General features: G+C 42.4%; 1 protein-coding gene across 1 annotated transcript in view; it reads right to left on the reverse strand.

The window, feature by feature from the left end:
- The window catches only part of LRP1B (LDL receptor related protein 1B), a 3,516,099-nt gene that overhangs the window by 683,654 nt on the left and 2,815,312 nt on the right, over positions 1-17,133 (reverse strand). The window contains 1 exon segment of the mRNA XM_029607894.1: positions 5,463-5,582. Within this exon segment, the coding sequence (XP_029463754.1) occupies positions 5,463-5,582 (120 nt within the window).

Genomic DNA, 17,133 nt, shown 5'->3' on the forward strand with positions numbered 1-17,133 from the left:
AGCAGCTACCCCTCCAATTGATCGCACAACAAATGAGAGAGGAGACTAAACCTACTCTAAACTTCCAATTTTCAAAAAACTTCTAATTAAATACCCAACAAATGACAATATCATAAAGATCTTAGCTCGCATAATAATTTAATCTGCAGCCTCTCACCACGCAATGGGCCGCAGGCTGTAATCAGCCTTTAGAGCTGTTTGCTTATAATTATTTATTGTCATTTGTCCACCCACCTATTACCTTTATTCAATCTAATTCTCTAAATATATAAATTATCAACAACTTCCTTAGAACTGACGTTCTTTAAATAATGAATTCAAAGATAGAATACTTAGCCATTAATATTTTTCTATCAGGCAGATACACTGCATTGCTGTTGAATTTTCAACATCCCAACATGAATCATGTTTCAACTGAGGTCCAGTCTTCTTCAGGGGAATTATAACTATCAAGTCAGGCCAAAATATGACGCTATGGCGCCATGTTTAAACCCCTTGAGAGACTTTAAATTCGGGTTTGGGGTATACAGAATATTTTGGCCTGACTTGATAGTTATAATTCCCCTGAAGAAGACTGGACCTCAGTTGAAACATGATTCATGTCGGGATGTTGAAAATTCAACAGCAATGCAGTGTATCTGCCTGATAGAAAAATATTAATGGCTAAGTATTCTATCTTTGAATTCATTATTTAAAGAACGTCAGTTCTAAGGAAGTTGTTGATAATTTATATATTTAGAGAATTAGATTGAATAAAGGTAATAGGTGGGTGGACAAATGACAATAAATGATTATAAGCAAAAAGCTCTAAAGACTGATTACAGCCTGTGGCCCATTGCGTGGTGAGAGGCTACAGATTAAATTATTATGCGAGCTAAGATCTTTATGATATTGTCATTTGTTGGGTATTTAATTAGAAGTTTTTGAAAATTGGAAGTTGGAAGTTTAGAGTGGGTTTAGTCTCCTCACAAACAAAATAAGAACATTAAAAACCAACAGTTAGAAAAATACTCATTTTGAAAATACTTGTTTATCATAACATGCATTGGAATCGATGAAGGCTAATGTCTCGAAAGACCCTCCTGGGTACCTCAGGGTTACTGGTACAGTACATTGAGGAACAGTGTTGACACAGCCTAGGAGTAGCTTCCCGGTTTACCCTAGGCTTTGATGTTTTCTGCCCTTTCCTTACATTGGGCCAGGAAGCGTCTCTTCCCGCCACAGTAAAGGAACAACCCCAAGGCTCGACAACGATGCCTCTCCTCGGGGGATAGAGATGTACGACCCAGTTGCATGGGCTCCTCTGTTGAGCTTTCTGGAAGCATAGAAGCAGTCCTGGTGGAAGGTGTCAGTGGTCTGGAAAAGGCTGGAGCCACAGGAGCCATCTGGTGTGGAGGCTGCCCCTCCCTAGTCCTCTGCTGAAGACGTCGATCGATGCGCCCAGCTATGTCAATTAGTGCATTGAGATCCTCTGGGAGATCCCTGGCTGCTAGCTTGTCCTTGATCCTTGCCGAGAGGCCCTCAAGAAACGCTCTGCATAGGCAGTCATCGCGCCAACCGACCTCCAATGCCAAGGTACGAAACTTGATGGCATGTTCCGCCAACAAGTGATTTCCTTGGCATAGCTGGAGCAGCTCCGAGGTAGCGGTAGCCATATGTGCCAGTTCGTCGAATGTCAGCTTAAAGTTCTCCACAAACAGAAAGGTTATTCAACATGGAGTCACTCCGCTCCCACATGGGAGACGCCCAGCTCAAAGCCCGTCCATCTAAAAGGGAGAGGATGTAAGCTACCTTGACCAAATCTGTTGGGAACTGCCCAGGAAGTAAGGAGAACTGTATAAAACACTGGTTTAGGAACCCCCGACATGCTCTCGACTCCCCTGAGAAGCGAGACGGGCAGGTAATTGGGTTGGAGTATTAACACTCACCATCGGGGGTGGAGTTTGCACCCGGGCAGGTTCTGGCGGTGTGGTTTCCAGCCGGTTAGCCAAGCGCTCTACCGTCACTGTCAAGACGTCCAAACATTGCTGTTGATGCTGTATATGCTGAGCCATTCCAGGAATGGCCTGGAAGCCTGCAAGGTCCGCCGGATCCATGGCCTTACAAACTGTTGTGAATGGGAAGGTGGATCCTTGGTCTGGCCGGATGGAGATGAGATGGAAGAAGTCTCTGCAGATGGAGCTCGGTCGGAAGGTGGTACAGCAACTGATGACTGAGGATCTTCACCCTGGAAGCCCGTGACCCCTCCAGGAAATCCTGTGGAGGTCCGGGCCACTGAGACTTAGGTAGCTTCGCCCTGGAAGCCGAGATCCCCCCGGGAGGAGCCCGTGGGGATTCGGCCTCTGGGACTTAGGAGAACTGACAGAAGACGTAGACGAGAGAACGTACCAGGATCGGGGCAGGCAGCAGGAGACAGACAGGAAGACAAGCCGAGGTCAGGACCAGAAGACAATCCGAAGGTGGGTTCCAGAACCAGGGGCTGGAACAGGCAGGCAGGATCAGGAACAGCAACTCCCTACTCAAACGAGTTGACCGCGTTGCAAGGCAGGGAATCAGTGTCAGACGCTGGGTTTAAATCCCCGCTGGCGTCTGACGTCAACACAAGGGGCCGGCCCTGTTTTCGTGCCAGAGGCCCTTTAAAAGGGTTCCCTCTGAGCGCGCGCGGCCCTAAGGGGGCGGGGCCAGGATAGCATTCGGCGGCGTCGGCCCGAGCAGGCCCGAGGAACCTGCGGCTCCCGGAGGCGCTCCCCCCGACCGGCAAGGTAAGGATCCGGTCATGAGGGTCGCGACCGGAACCGCAACAGCATGTCTGTTACAAGATTGGCATTGAGGGTGGAGTTCTACAAATGAGATGCTTTCTTGTGTAATGAGATATAATTCTGGCTTATGACAGATCAGCAGGATTCTTATAAACATGTAAATATTGTGCAATTACATCCTCAATTTATACAGAAGTATTTACAATTTGCACTAGGGGAAGGAATTTAAGAGATGCAGTGTATCTGGTGTTTATTCAACAGGAGATCAAGAAGAATTATATTACGGTCCGCTTAGGGCATTATAAATACAAACATTGTCATGCATGTGAAGTAACAATGTCTCTGACTGAATTTACACATTCCATCACTCATAAGAAATATCTTTTGAGACATTTTACCACTTGTGCCTCCAGGTTTGTCATCTATGTGGCTCTCTGCCCATGCCCAAAAATGTATGCTGGGAAAGCCTTCAGAAACCTTTGAATCTGAATATCAGTGCATCACAGCTGTTTTCAGAACAAATGCAGAGAAGCTCCACTTGTTTCACATTGTCTTGATAAGGTACATGTTTTTGAACAATTAGGTAAATACAATAAGAAGATACAGAAAAAGCAAACTCCCTTACTTCATATAATATTACAAATAAGAAAGATAAAGTAATAATATTATTTAACATTGATTTTATTACAATATCTTAAAAATATCAACTACAAACTTACAAAAAATACATTTACATGAACATATGTATTTAATTAGTGCACCTTAGATCATGCCCAAAACACATATTATACCCCTATAATTGAATAAATATTAAAATGAAAACAATGCACACTCACATAAGAACTACCATACCTCAATCATATCCACACCACATTCATTCCCTACTGTTTATAAACACAGTTGCCCTGATATTCAAAGATGGCAAGGAATATGAAACAAATTGTTGTACACTTTTTATACTATTGATTCCATATCTTTTATATGCCAAATCTCGATTATAATTTTTGAACCCCGACAAGGTTCTTGTTTCACTGAAAATCAGCTTCTTCAAGGGGATTTTATAAACATCAGAAGTTTTTATAACTAATGTTTTCTAAGGGCACTTTTCAGGAGACAACTCCCTCCAGAGACTTTCAAAAGATGTTGAATTTGGGGTAGATTTTCAGACCGCGCGAATAGGTGTACTTTTGCTGGCGCATCAGGCGCCAGCAAAAGTACGCGGGATTTTAGTAGATACACGCGTAGCCGCTAAAATCCTGGATCGGCGCGCGCAAGGCTATCGATTCTGTATAGCCGGCGCGCGCCGAGTCGCGCAGCCTACCCCCGTTCCCTCCGAGGCCGCTCCGAAATCGGAGCGGCCTCGGAGGGAATCCTCTAATGCCCTCCCCTCACCTTCCCCTCCCTTCCTCTACCTAACCCACCCGCCCGGCCCTGTCTAAACCCCCTCCTTACCTTTGTCGGGGGATTTACGCCTCCCGGAGGGAGGCGTAAATCCCCGCGTGCCAGCGGGCCGCTAGCGCGCCGGGACGTGACCTGGGGGGCGGGTCCGGAGGGCGCGGTCACGCCCCCGGGCCCGCCCCCAAAACGCTTCCGACACGCCCCCTAAACGCCGCGCGGCTCGGGCCCGCCCCCGACACGCACCCGTCGCCAAACCCCGGGACTTACGCGAGTCCCGGGGTCTGCGCGCGCCGGTAGGCCTATTGAACATAGGCCTACCGGCACGCAGGGCCCTGCTCGCCTAAATCCGCCCGGATTTGGGCGGATTTAGGCGAGCAGGGCTCTTAAAATCCGCCCCTTTATGGATTAGCAGCATTTGTAGATGCATTAATGTTTAGGCTGACTTCTCAAGATCCAAGGATTAAATTTGTTTAGGTGTAAACACTGCTGGATGCTGCCCGAAGTACAACCCGCTCCAACTTACTCAGCGGTTCTGTTACTTTTTTATTAGTGAATGTATGAGACATATAACTTTCAAGAAAGCTACCATGCTGAATAAATTTACACAATTATATTCAGACATCAAGCAGTGCTGTTTGCTATTGGAAGGGACTTTGACCAACCAGACATCTCAATCTCTATGCTTGCAAAGTAAGAGGATATTACTAGACTCTCCACTGAGAATCTCTTTGTCTTGTCATCCTGAGGCACAGTTGGTAAAATGTCTCAAACCATATTTCTTATGAGTAATTAAAAAATTACTCTCACAGTTTTCATAAAATGAGGGTCATTTGCAAGTTCATTAGTGTTATAGTTGGGGAACCAGAATTTACAATAATGTTACCTTGTTACCCCAAAAAGCCAACTCTTATCAGTCCTTACCAGTTTTGACATGTTACTCCCCATGCTTAAGCTGTATCCATGTTTTTCTCTCCCCCTGTTCTATGTAAGACAACTTTGTCACTGTTTTATGGTTGCAGTGTAAACCGGAGTGATAATTAACTCTGTTATTTGAACTTCGGTATAGAAAAGTTATAAATAAATAAATAAATAATGTGTATGTAAAAAGCACATGTTAGTGTTATACATGGGCATTTCTGACACACACTTACATTTAACACAGCAAATTTAACACAGGCCTTAACACTAACACCCTTAGTGGATATACCTCATCAAAGCAATTCAGATAAACATTCTGATTCTGATCATTTTGTATACAAATTCTTTACATATTTTAAATTGCTAAAAGTCTTCTCTAACACTTACCACAAATAGCATCACTCTCATCAAAGCCATCACCACAGTCATCTTCTCCATCACATATCCACTGCCTGGAAATACATTTGTGTTTGGAGCAAGCAAACTGATTCCAAGAGCAGGATGTATCTGAGGGAAGGCAACAGTTTGTTATATTAAAAATAAAAATGGAGGGCTTCTTCAATTAAATGTCCTCCTTTTTACTGGCATATATACCTATGCACTAAAGTATAATGCATGTGCTAAGTCTGTTTCACACATAATTGCAAAAGCATGCTGTATACTAAAATCCTAGTATGCATGTTAAACTGGTCCTACAAGACTTTAATGTATATATGCTAAAATTAGCAGATATGCATATGCAAATGAAAGATATCAGATTAAAATTAGACTTTAGTGAGCACACACTAATTAGCAGGCACTTGCAAAGGTTTAAAATGTAAACCCCACTTTGGATCAGTTATTATTATTTTTTTTTGTTTAGACACTATTAAAAGGGTTCAGATAGCAGGATACACTTTGGGTTATAGATGGATAAAATGTGGCTGCTACAATAGGAAGATTAGGGGAGATTTGGATTTGAGGATGGAAAGAGACAAAAGAGCGTGAAACAGCAAGCAACAGAGAGGAGGAGATGAGAGAGGAGGCTGCAAGAAAGAAGAAACACTAACACACACATATGTTCACTTAAAAACAATTTCACATGTATTTAAAAAAAACACTAAAATATTTTCAAACAAATTAATAGCAACTGTTTTTCAAATATTACAGTACACTTCATGATGTATAAGGCACAATGTTGTAACAATTTGAAATACAGGCTCATCTCACAGGTTACTATCAAATTATATGATTATGCAGAAATGTATCAAGGTAAATGAGATTTGAACTCTTGCCCTGGGACTTGCATGCTGTGAATTTAGTGCTTGGCAGGCCCACAAGAGAGCATGTGATACCTATGCTAAAACAGCTCCATTGTTGCCTGTCCTTTATCGGATAAAGTTTAAAATGACAAGTATGATGTAGGGCTGGACAAGGTTATTTTTCTAATGTTTTGGGAACATATGTACCCAGTCAGAGTCTCTGATCTGAGGTAAAGTGAGGTGAGTCTTCAAAAGTCCAGAAGAAGTGAAACAAATCATGGTGAATCTGGCAGATTGACAAATTAAAGAGTAGTGCATCGCCTGGACCAAATGGTTTACACCCCAGAGTTCATAAAGACCTGAAAAGTGAAATTGAAGATCTATTACCACTAATTTGTAATATATCGTTAAAAATGTCCATTGTACCTAAAGATTGGAGGGTGGCCAAAGTGATGCTGATATTTAAAAAGGGCTCTAGGTTTGATCCAGGAAATTATAGATTGTTGAGCCTGACAGTGCTGGGACAAAGAATAAAATCACAGAAAATATAGAAAACACAGTTTATGGGACATAGTCAGTAGAGATTTACACAAAGGAAGTCTTGTCTCCCCAATCTGCTACATATTTTGTAATGGGTTAATATGTAGATAATGGTGATCCTGTGTATATAGTGTATTTGGATATTCAGAAGGTGACTGACAAAGTCACCCATGAAAGACTCCTGAGAAAAATAAAAAGTCATGGAAGATGAATCAATGTCTAATGGTGGATAGCAAACTGATTAAAAAATAGGAAACAGAGTAGGAATAAATGGTCAGGTTTCTCAGCGGAGAAAGGTAAACAGTAGAGTGTCTCAGGGATCTGTACTGGGACCAATGCTTTCTAAAATATTTATACATTATCTGAAAAAGGAACGAGTGAGGTGACCAAATTTGCACGTTACACAAAAAATTCTGAGTAGTAAAATCACAAATGGATTGTGAGAAATTGCGGGAAGACCTTGCGAGATTGGAAGACTGGGCATCCAAATGGCAGATAAAATTTAATGTGGACAAGTACAAAGAGATGAACATAGGGAAAAATAACTGACACCATAGTTACATTAAGTTCTATATTAGGAGTTACTATCTAGGAAAAGGTCTGGGCATCATCTTGGACAATACTTTGAAATTCTTGCCTCAAGGTGCGGCGGTGGTCAAAAAAGTAAATAGAATGTTAATAATTATTAGGAAAGGAATGGAGAATAAAAAGGAAACTGTCATAATATCTCTGTATCTAGAGTACTCTGCAATTCTGTTCACAGTATCTGAAAAAATAGCTGAACTGGAAATACAAAGTCTATGGGACACTCCATGAAGTTAGTGAGTAGCACATTTAAAGTAAATTAGAGAAAATCCTTTTTCACTCAATGCACAATTAAGTTCTGACATTCATTGATGAAAGATGTGGTAAAGGCAGCTATCTAGCTAGGTTTATAAAAGGTTCAGACAAGTTCTTGAAGGAGAAGTCTATATACTGTTATTAACCAGATAGGCTTGGAAAAATCACTACATATTTCTGGGTTTTAGCAACATGGGATCTGTCTGCCCTTTGGGATCCTGCCAGGTACTTGTGACATGGATTGTTTATTGTTGGAAACAGGATACTGGGTATGATGGATCCTCAGATTGACCTAGAATAGCAATTTTTTGTAGGGCATTTTCAGTAATAGGACCCATTCTTTGGAATGGCCTGTTAATGGAACTGCAGATAATGTCTGGCTGTGTTGTTTCAGAAGCTGAAATCATTGTTATTTCTATTAACTTTATTCTTAAAAGTAAGCTTAATATTATTTTAGATACTTTTGCACCGGGATGTTGGGGATATTGTGATTGGAATGTTCTTTGTTTTGCAATGTATGATACTGAGAGGTTTATCTATTTTGTAATCCATTTAGAACAGCTGGTCTCTATAAAAAGAATATATATCTTTTAAAGAAATAAGCTCCCTCTAGGACTTCAAAGGCTACTGGCTTTCCAAGTAGTTCTAGCTTTTTTTACCTTGCATTGCTGGGAGAGGTAGTCTCATCTCAGCAAAATTCTGATTGGACCAGCACTAGGTGTACACCCAAATATAAATCATCATATAAGGCATACCCAGATGGCACACAGTTCTGGTCCAACAGCTTTCTTGGCATCTGCTCTGTGAACGCTTTATCCATCTGGCCAATGATCTTGACCTTGTTCCAAAATTCCTGCCTTGTAATTGTGTTCCTGTCTTAAAAACTTGTTCCTGCCTTCTCATGCATTTTCAGTGTCCTGCTTTGTATCCAGTTCATGTTCACCTGGCTCCTGTCTAGCCCTTGGGTTTCACCATCATGCCCTGGCCATGCCTTTCATAGTATGTACCTTCCTTTTGAGATGACCTCCAATTGCTGAGCCACAATCTCCCTGACAATATGTTGCACTGGATGTGTTTTAGATCCTATATGGTCTCAGATGAAATGAATCCTCCCATGAACAAGTTTTGCAGAGCAGATAAGGTAGCAAAAGTTGAGTAGAAAGTCCTTCACAGAAGACAGTGGTTGGGAATTGAGAAATGGTCATAAAGTAATATCTTCCTACTAGAGATTGAATGTTCCTGTCTAGCTTTTCTACTACTGGTCCATGGCTGTCTGAGATGGATGATCTTACATGACATAGATAAAGTGGAAGTGGGTATAGCTTTGGTGGATGGGGCACATAGTGGTGTTATCAGTCACCTGAACTCTATTTGCTAATGTATGGTGGTTGGTGGTGGTCATGACTGTCATTGATTTGGTTAGTTTTTCCAAAAACAGATCAAGCATTAACAGGTTTCAGCCTGAACAGCCATCTGGGCATCTTTTTATTTGAATCTGGAGCCCTTTGTCTATGGCTTTGAAATCCTCATGGAGTGTATCATCCATCCATTGCTGCTCCAGCATTTTAGGGTATTCATGAAGGATGTTAGGATGATGTTGTCCTACTGAGTCAGGTCTGTAAGATTCCCCTTGGCATCAATAGGATGAATCTGCTTAGGCTGATACAAAACATCATCTGATGCCAATTCTTTTCCTCTTTGCTAACTCTCCTGGTTGAATATCATGTAAGAGTATGAGTCTGATATTCATTTTTTAAAATATTTATCATTTACATATAATATACAAGCACTAACTTAGAACATAAATAACAATTGGCAAAACAAATTATAAAGAATATATGAGAAGAAATAATTATAGTCAAAGGTTAATGAGACCATCACAAGTTGTTGGGGACCTGGCCACCAGAGAGAGAGAGAAAAAGAAAAGAAACAAAAAGGAAGTCTTTCCCATGAAGATTGAATCATCCTCACAATACGGAACATAGAACTTAAATCACCACTCCAAATTAAACCAATATTAGGAGCTCTTGCATTAATAAATGTACAAAGATGTGGCATTTATATGATTTTCTTGCATTTTATGCTTATTTAGATTTTATTTGAAGTACATTTTATGTGTTATGTATGTAAACAACTGTGAACTATAACGATTTGTGCCACTTAGAAATTTTTTAAATAAATAAATAAGGCTAAAAAAATACTAATTCTTCAACTGAAAAAACAATCTTACATTTACAAAGAAAATATGAAAAGAAATGAACTCCTAAAGCTAAACCTCTTGCACAAATGTAGAAATTCCTTCCTCTGCTACAAAAATCAGTAAAAATTTGTATTTTGCAACCTATAAAAATATGCATCAAATGAATCAAGTCACAATCATGACATGAGGCAAACACACTAAAAGTGTGGCTTTATGTGCTTCATCCACCATGATGGACTCCAAAATGAAAGAAATAACCAAAATAGTCCCATTCTGATTTGATGCAATCTGACCAACACCTCTGCCCTCTGGCCTCCTTGAACCTAAAAGGTAGAAGGCCTTATGGAGAAAAGGCAAAGCAGATTGGGATAACCTGAACATGTCCCACATGCAATTCTGACAGAGAAATCATAAAGGCCATGGGAAAATTAAGCACTCATAGGTTTAATGATCTCACAAAGTTTTCAAAATTCTTTAATCAGATCTGTCTTGCACCAATGTACTTTAAACAGTAGATAGTTTCCCCATATCAGATTCCAAATGTTTAATCTGCTCAGAATGAACCAAAATTGCAGTCCCCTAAGCTTGCAACTATGGCAAAAAAATATTCATAGTAGATGTAAGGGATATTAGCCACTGCTTCACAGAAGAAAGTACATTCAAAATGCTATCCAGTACGAGGAGGTTAGGCATGGAATGGCCTGAAACTGGAACTACTATAAGCTTACCTTGATAAACTCCAGAAAATGCAGACGCAAAGGTAACAGCTGCTCCTATGGCTGCCGACAATACTCCTACCTCACTTAGGTCCTCTCGTGCACTACCAGCAGACTACAGAGGTCCAGTGCTACCTCCCCCAATGAGCTCCATTGCTTCATTCACAGACACCACTGGTCATCTCTTGCCTCTATCTGAGCTATCTCTGGCCCAATTCAAAGCACCAGGCATCATCGAGTATGCTTGGGAGGGAGGAGTTCTATCATCATGACTTAGCAAGATGTCCCTGCTTGCTTGCAGCCATTGCGCTGCTCCCTCAGTGACAGTGGCATCTAAGACAGATCCCGATGGGGAAAAAGAGAGAAAATGTTCTGAATCATTGACTGTCACATAGAGGGGCTCTGGGAGGTGAGTAGGGAGCGCTCCCCACAGCCTCCCTTTCCTTTTAACCATTGAAAAAGTCACAGGAAAAAGAAAATAAAAGAACATTACAGGTGTAGTCTCACAACAAGTCCTCACATGTCACCATCTTGGGTCTGCAGCCGGATATGTTATTCCTGATGTGTGGTACAAGTTAAAGCTATTGACTGCCTATTCATTTGTATCCCTCAAAAGCTGTTGTAGGGTCCACCAGCACAGATCCTCTGTATCTGGGAGTTTTGCCTGTTTTTCAATTGGACCATAAAAAATACAGAGATAAAAATCTGAATTGTTGGACCAGATGCATCTCTTTTGCTTCCATCTAAAATATGAGCTTCATCTACTGCAAGGCCCCTATCCTGCAACTTCTCTGACCTGAAATACATTAGTATGCCACCAAGTCCCCTGCTTTCCTAGAAGATCCTTCTCTAGGTTTCCTCCCATTCCTCACAACATTTCTCATACTCATTAGGCTCCTGATCCAGCCAAATGCATCTCAATGGACAGGCTTGAAAGACAGGTGAGGATCGGGAAGACCTGACCAACAGAAGAATGTCAATGAACTCTTACTGCATGCTCCTAATTTATATTCTTATACTGCAGGAAGTTCAATGGCCCACGTCTGATATATTGCTGATGCTTTATCCAGGATCTTTTGGAATCTGACAATGATGTGTAGAGCCAGAGTTTTCACAAGACATTATTCAAGAGATGTGAGGGAAATAAGACAGAAACAGTCACCTTTGATGGGCATAGATCTTTGCAGACTTCTTGAATGTCCTGATAGAAATAATTAGGGATGTGAATCATTTTTTGATGATTTAAAAAAATTGTCAGATATTTTTTAAATCGTCAAAAATCATTAGAGTCGCGATACAATAAATTCCCCCGATTTATCGTCAAAAATCGTTAAATCAGGCACGGGAATTATTTGGGGGGAGGGTGGGAAAACCGGCACACCAAAAAAAACCCTAAACCCACCCTGACCCTTTAAAACCAATCCCTTACCCTCCCCCACCCTCCCGAACCCCCAAAAATGTTAAAATACCTGGTGGTCCAGTGGGGGGGGGGGGGGGTGTCCCAGCGCTATCTCCCACTCTCGGGCCATCGGCACCATTTTCGCTGCCACTAATATAAATGGCGCCGATGGCCCGATAAAAAAAAAACCCACCCGACCCTTTAAACCGACCCCCTTAGCCTCTCCCACCCTCCCGACCCCCCCAAAAACCTTTTAAAATTACCTGGTGGTCCAGGGGGGGTGCGGGGAGCGATCTCCCGCTCTCGGGCCATCGGCTGCCACTCATAAAGATGGCGCCGATGGCCCTTTGCCCTTACCATGTGACAGGGTATCCGTATCATTGGCCGGCCCCTGTCACATGGTAGGAGATCTGGATGGCCGTATTGCCAATATTCAAAATGGCGCCGGCGCTACCTTTGCCCTCACTATGTCATAGGGGCCGACGGTCAGCCGACGGTCGGCCCCTGTGACATAGTGAGGTCAAAGGTAGTGCCGGCACCATTTTGACTACTGGCAATACGGCCCGAGTGCAGGAGGTCGCTCCCGGACCCCCGCTGGACTTTTGGCAAGTCTTGTGGGGGTCAGGAGGCCCCAGAAGCTGGCCAAAAGTCCCTGGGGGTCCAGCGGGGGTCTGGCAGTGATCTCCTGCACTCAGGCCGTATTGCCAATATTCAAAATGGCGCTGGCGCTTCCTTTGCCCTGTTACATGGTAAGGGCAAAGGGCCTCGGCGCCATTTTTATTAACACAACTGATGGCCCGGGAACGGGAGATCATTCCCCGCGGCCCCCCTGGACCACCAGGTATGTGTAAAAAGTTTGTGGGGGGGTCGGGAGAGTGGGGGAGGCTAAGGGGGTAATTTTAAAAGGACGGGGTGGGGTTTTTTTTTATCGGCGCGGGCCTCACTAAAAAAATTAGTAATGTGAATTGGAATCGGAACCGATTCCAATTCACATCTCTAACGATCAGATTTCCCCCCCCCCCCCCAAGCCGAACCTGATCGTTAAAACGATCAGGCACACGATTCACATCCCTAGAAATAATTGATTTTTGCTATTATATTGGATGAAGTTGCTGATGTTTGTTGCTTTTGATTTCTAAATGTTCTCCTTTGCTGTCAGGGATTTCTTTTTAGAGTCTCTCCCAATTAAATACTGAAGTTATCCAAAATGAAGTTGAATCCGACTGCTGTAGTGTGTAGGCCAGTCTTTGTCTTCTTTTCCTCTTCCTGTATCTCTTCTTTCTCCTACTTTTACACCTCTTCAACAGATATATGAAGTGTATGCTTTTTGTCTCCTTAGTTACCCATCACTTTTTCCCCCTGCTATGCGACACTTTATTCCTCCAATTGGTATTTAGTAGGCCTGACCTGGGCTATTTGGAATACCTCCTCCATTCCACTAGTCTAACTTCTGTGTTTCTTCCCCTGCCCTACTACTACCTCCTCTCTCTCTTCTGAAGTAAAACCTCCATCCTGTAAGCCTCCACCTTCTGCTACTACACCACTCTCCCTCTCCACCCAGCTACACTCAGGGCCGGAGGAACCACTAGGCAAGCTAGGCCTGTGCCTAGGGCGCTGAGACTTAGGGGCCACCGTGGCAAGCAGCCAGCTCCCGACTCATCCTGCCTCCTCCGAGTGCCATCCTCCTGACACCCCCCTAGTGGTTCAGCGGAGGACCCGGGAGCGATTTGCCGCTCCCGGGGCCTCGGCTGCCACTAAGCAAAATGGCGCCGGTGGCCTTCAACCCCTGCCATGTGACAGGGGCTACCGGTGCCATTGGTTGGCCCCGTCACATGGTAGAGGCTGAATGCCCCCGGCGCCATTTTGCTTAGTGGCAGCTGAGGCCCCGGGAGTGGCAAATCACTCCCGGGACCTCCGCTGGACCACTAGGGGGTGTCAGGAGGGTGGCACTCGGGGGGAGGCAGGGTGAGTCGGGAGCTGGCTACCTGCCACGGCGCCCCCTAAGTCTCGGCACCGATCTTCTTTCTGTGAGTGTGTGTGTATGTGAGAAAGGAATCTGCCAGTTTAAAAAAATGAAATATGAAACCTGAACTTTTGAAAACCTGGATGAAAGATGAAATTACTGAATTTTAAGCATCCCTCTTTTGGAAAATAACATTAACTTAAAGTGGGAAGAGACAAATACTAAAGCAAAAAACATTAAAGTATTTAAAATGTTCAGCTCAGCAAAATAAAAAATTTAAGATACTGATGCCAGGTGGGGTTTGTTTTTTTTTAAGCATCATTTAAGCATGAAGACTAGAACAGTTCCAATCTGAAAAGGTTTTGCTTTTTTTTTAAGCCTTTAGAAAATGTATATTTTTAAATGACTACGAATGGAATATTTCCCATTTAAAAGGGAATCCGACTAAGGAGGTCTTTCTGTTCCATATCTCATGAATAATCATATGACTGGTAGTTTGAAGAAAGACACTTACTTTATTGCCTGAAGGCGTAAAACAAGAGAAGCTGTACGGTGTGAGTGGCTGTTTCTTGGGAGGACAGAACCTGAAGGAAGGGTGTCATTTTGCCTTTTGATAGGAATGTGGTTTTCTTATTTAACGGTTGGGAGTATCACTTTCACTTTTAATAAAAGTGAAAAATGCTGCAAGTCTGAAAGCAAGGTACTTCTGAGAGAGTGTAATGTGTATGTGAGACAGGGAGGGTGCTTCTGTATGTGTGTGGTGTATATGTGAGTCAGGGAGGGTACTTCTGTATGTGTATGATGTATGTGAGTCAGGGAGGGTGCTTCTGTGCGTCAATGTGTGTGTGCGAGAGAGATGGAGCATGTTTTTGGCTGGCTTGTGGCTGTGAGAGAGGGCATGTGTGTGATTGAGCCTGATTGTAAGTTAAATAGAATATGTGTGTGACTGAGAGCTTGTGTGTAAGTGAAATAGAGTAGGTGTGTGATTGAAAGCAAGTGTGTAAGTAAGAGAGAACAAGAGCATTGTGTGATTGAGAGAGACTGGCCAGAGAGGTGACGTGTGTATGTGTGAGAAAGACTGATCAGGGAGATGACTGGTGTGTGTGTATGTGTGTGAGAGAGAGAGAGAGAGAGAGACTGGTTGGGAGATGATTGGTGTGTGAGAGACAGAAACTGGTCCTGAGGGTGTGACTGGTGAGTGTGTGTGTGAGAGAGAGAGAAGAGACTGGTTGTGGTCTCTAAGGAAGAGGACTGTGAGGAAAGCTTCAGCAGCTACTGCTCCTTCTGGTATGGCCTGCAAGGGAAAGGAGTAGGTATGGCCTGCAAGGTAAATGAGTAGGAGAACTGCTGGAGAGGGTAAGTAAAGCTGGCTTTTTAAGTTAATTTTCTTGATTGACTACTATTTTAATTTTTGGGTAGTATGTGATGTGTCTGCTTTTTGAAACATTTTATTGGTGTTTGGTAAAGCTTTCAAAATTTGCATGAGTCTTTAATTATTGGATATTTTATTCATCAGCTGTTTTGACATTATTTTTTGTATGATTTTATAATTATGATTAATGGTTTATATATATCTTTATTTTATTGATTTGTTTCACGAGGAATGGTGAAATTTTTGTTTTTCCATTGTTACACTGTATAGAGTCTGGTGTGATGCATTTTACAGTTCAGTTTTTGTCTGCACATTTCTATTTATACTTTATGTGGCTTTATTCTGTATTTGGTGAGGGTTTGTGTTCTGCATGCAAAGACTGAGATGAAGCATTCTTTTAGCATGTGGTTTCTCTGTAGGGATCTGTAGTAGCTTGGCCTGTTCTGTTTTCCTGATAGGAGGTGTATTGGTATTTTAGATTCTGGTGTAATATTTTTGGTATTCTTTTTCGTAGGTAGGGTTGTTATTCTTTGAGTGTTGGCAGATAGTACTGTGTTGATATGGGAGGACCATGGAAATAGAATGTTGAGAATTATTAGGAATGGAATGGTTAATAGAATGGAAAATATCATAATGCCTCTGTATCGCTCCATGGTGAGACCGCACCTTGAATACTGTGTACAATTCTGGTCGCCGCATCTCAAAAAAGATATAGTTGCGATGGAGAAGGTACAGAGAAGGGCAACCAAAATGATAAAGGGGATGGAACAGCTCCCCTATGAAGAAAGGCTGAAGAGGTTAGGGCTGTTCAGCTTGGAGAAGAGACGGCTGAGGGGTATGGGGATATGCTAGAGGTCTTTAAGATCATGAGAGATCTAGAACAAGTAGATGTGACTCAGTTATTTACACTTTCGAATAATAGAAGGACTAGGGGGCATTCCATGAAGTTAGCAAGTAGCACATTTAAGACTAATCAGAGAAAATTCTTTTTCACTCAACGCACAATAAAGCTCTGAAATTTGTTGCCAGAGGATGTGGTTAGTGCAGTTAGTGTTGCTGGGTTCAAAAAAGGTTTTGATAAGTTCTTGGAGGAGAAGTCCATTAATGGCTATTAATCAATTTTACTTAGGGAATAGCCACTGCTATTAATTGCATCAGTAGCATGGGTTCTTCAGAGTGTTTCAGTAATTGCCAGGTTCTTGTGGCCTGGTTTTGGTCTCTGTTGGAAACAGGATGCTGGGCTTGATGGACCCTTGGTCTGACCCAGCATGGCAATCTCTTATGTTCTTATGCCAAAATATATCACAATAGGTATGATGCCATATGAATTCCAAGATGCAAAGTTTTCTTGTTGGCATCACAACAGTCATGAAATTATCACAACAACTTGTATATTAATTTTACCTCAGAATGTCATTTTTCATGTAAAATATGTTATAAATGCATAATTTAAAATTGTGTATGGGGAGGGGGTGCCAGACTGTAAGGTTTGCCTAGGGTTCCTAATACCCTTGCACCGGCCCTGGCTACACTCATCAAGTGCCTTCCATATCCATGCACATACACAATTTCTCAGCCCCTTCCAAGCTCCATTCTGTCATCACACAAGCCCTCTTACCCCAATCTTTCAAGACTCTCTGACATAGCAGACTGATGGTCATAAACAAGTATTCACCAATTCATTCTCACACTCAGACCTGAAGCAATGGACAAACAAAAGAGAGATAATACACATAAGTATTGTAGGGACCCTTAAATCAATCCCTATTGTGATCCTGGAGTAGTGT

Source organism: Rhinatrema bivittatum, chromosome 6, assembly GCF_901001135.1.
Source record: "Rhinatrema bivittatum chromosome 6, aRhiBiv1.1, whole genome shotgun sequence".
Classification (NCBI taxonomy): domain Eukaryota; kingdom Metazoa; phylum Chordata; class Amphibia; order Gymnophiona; family Rhinatrematidae; genus Rhinatrema; species Rhinatrema bivittatum.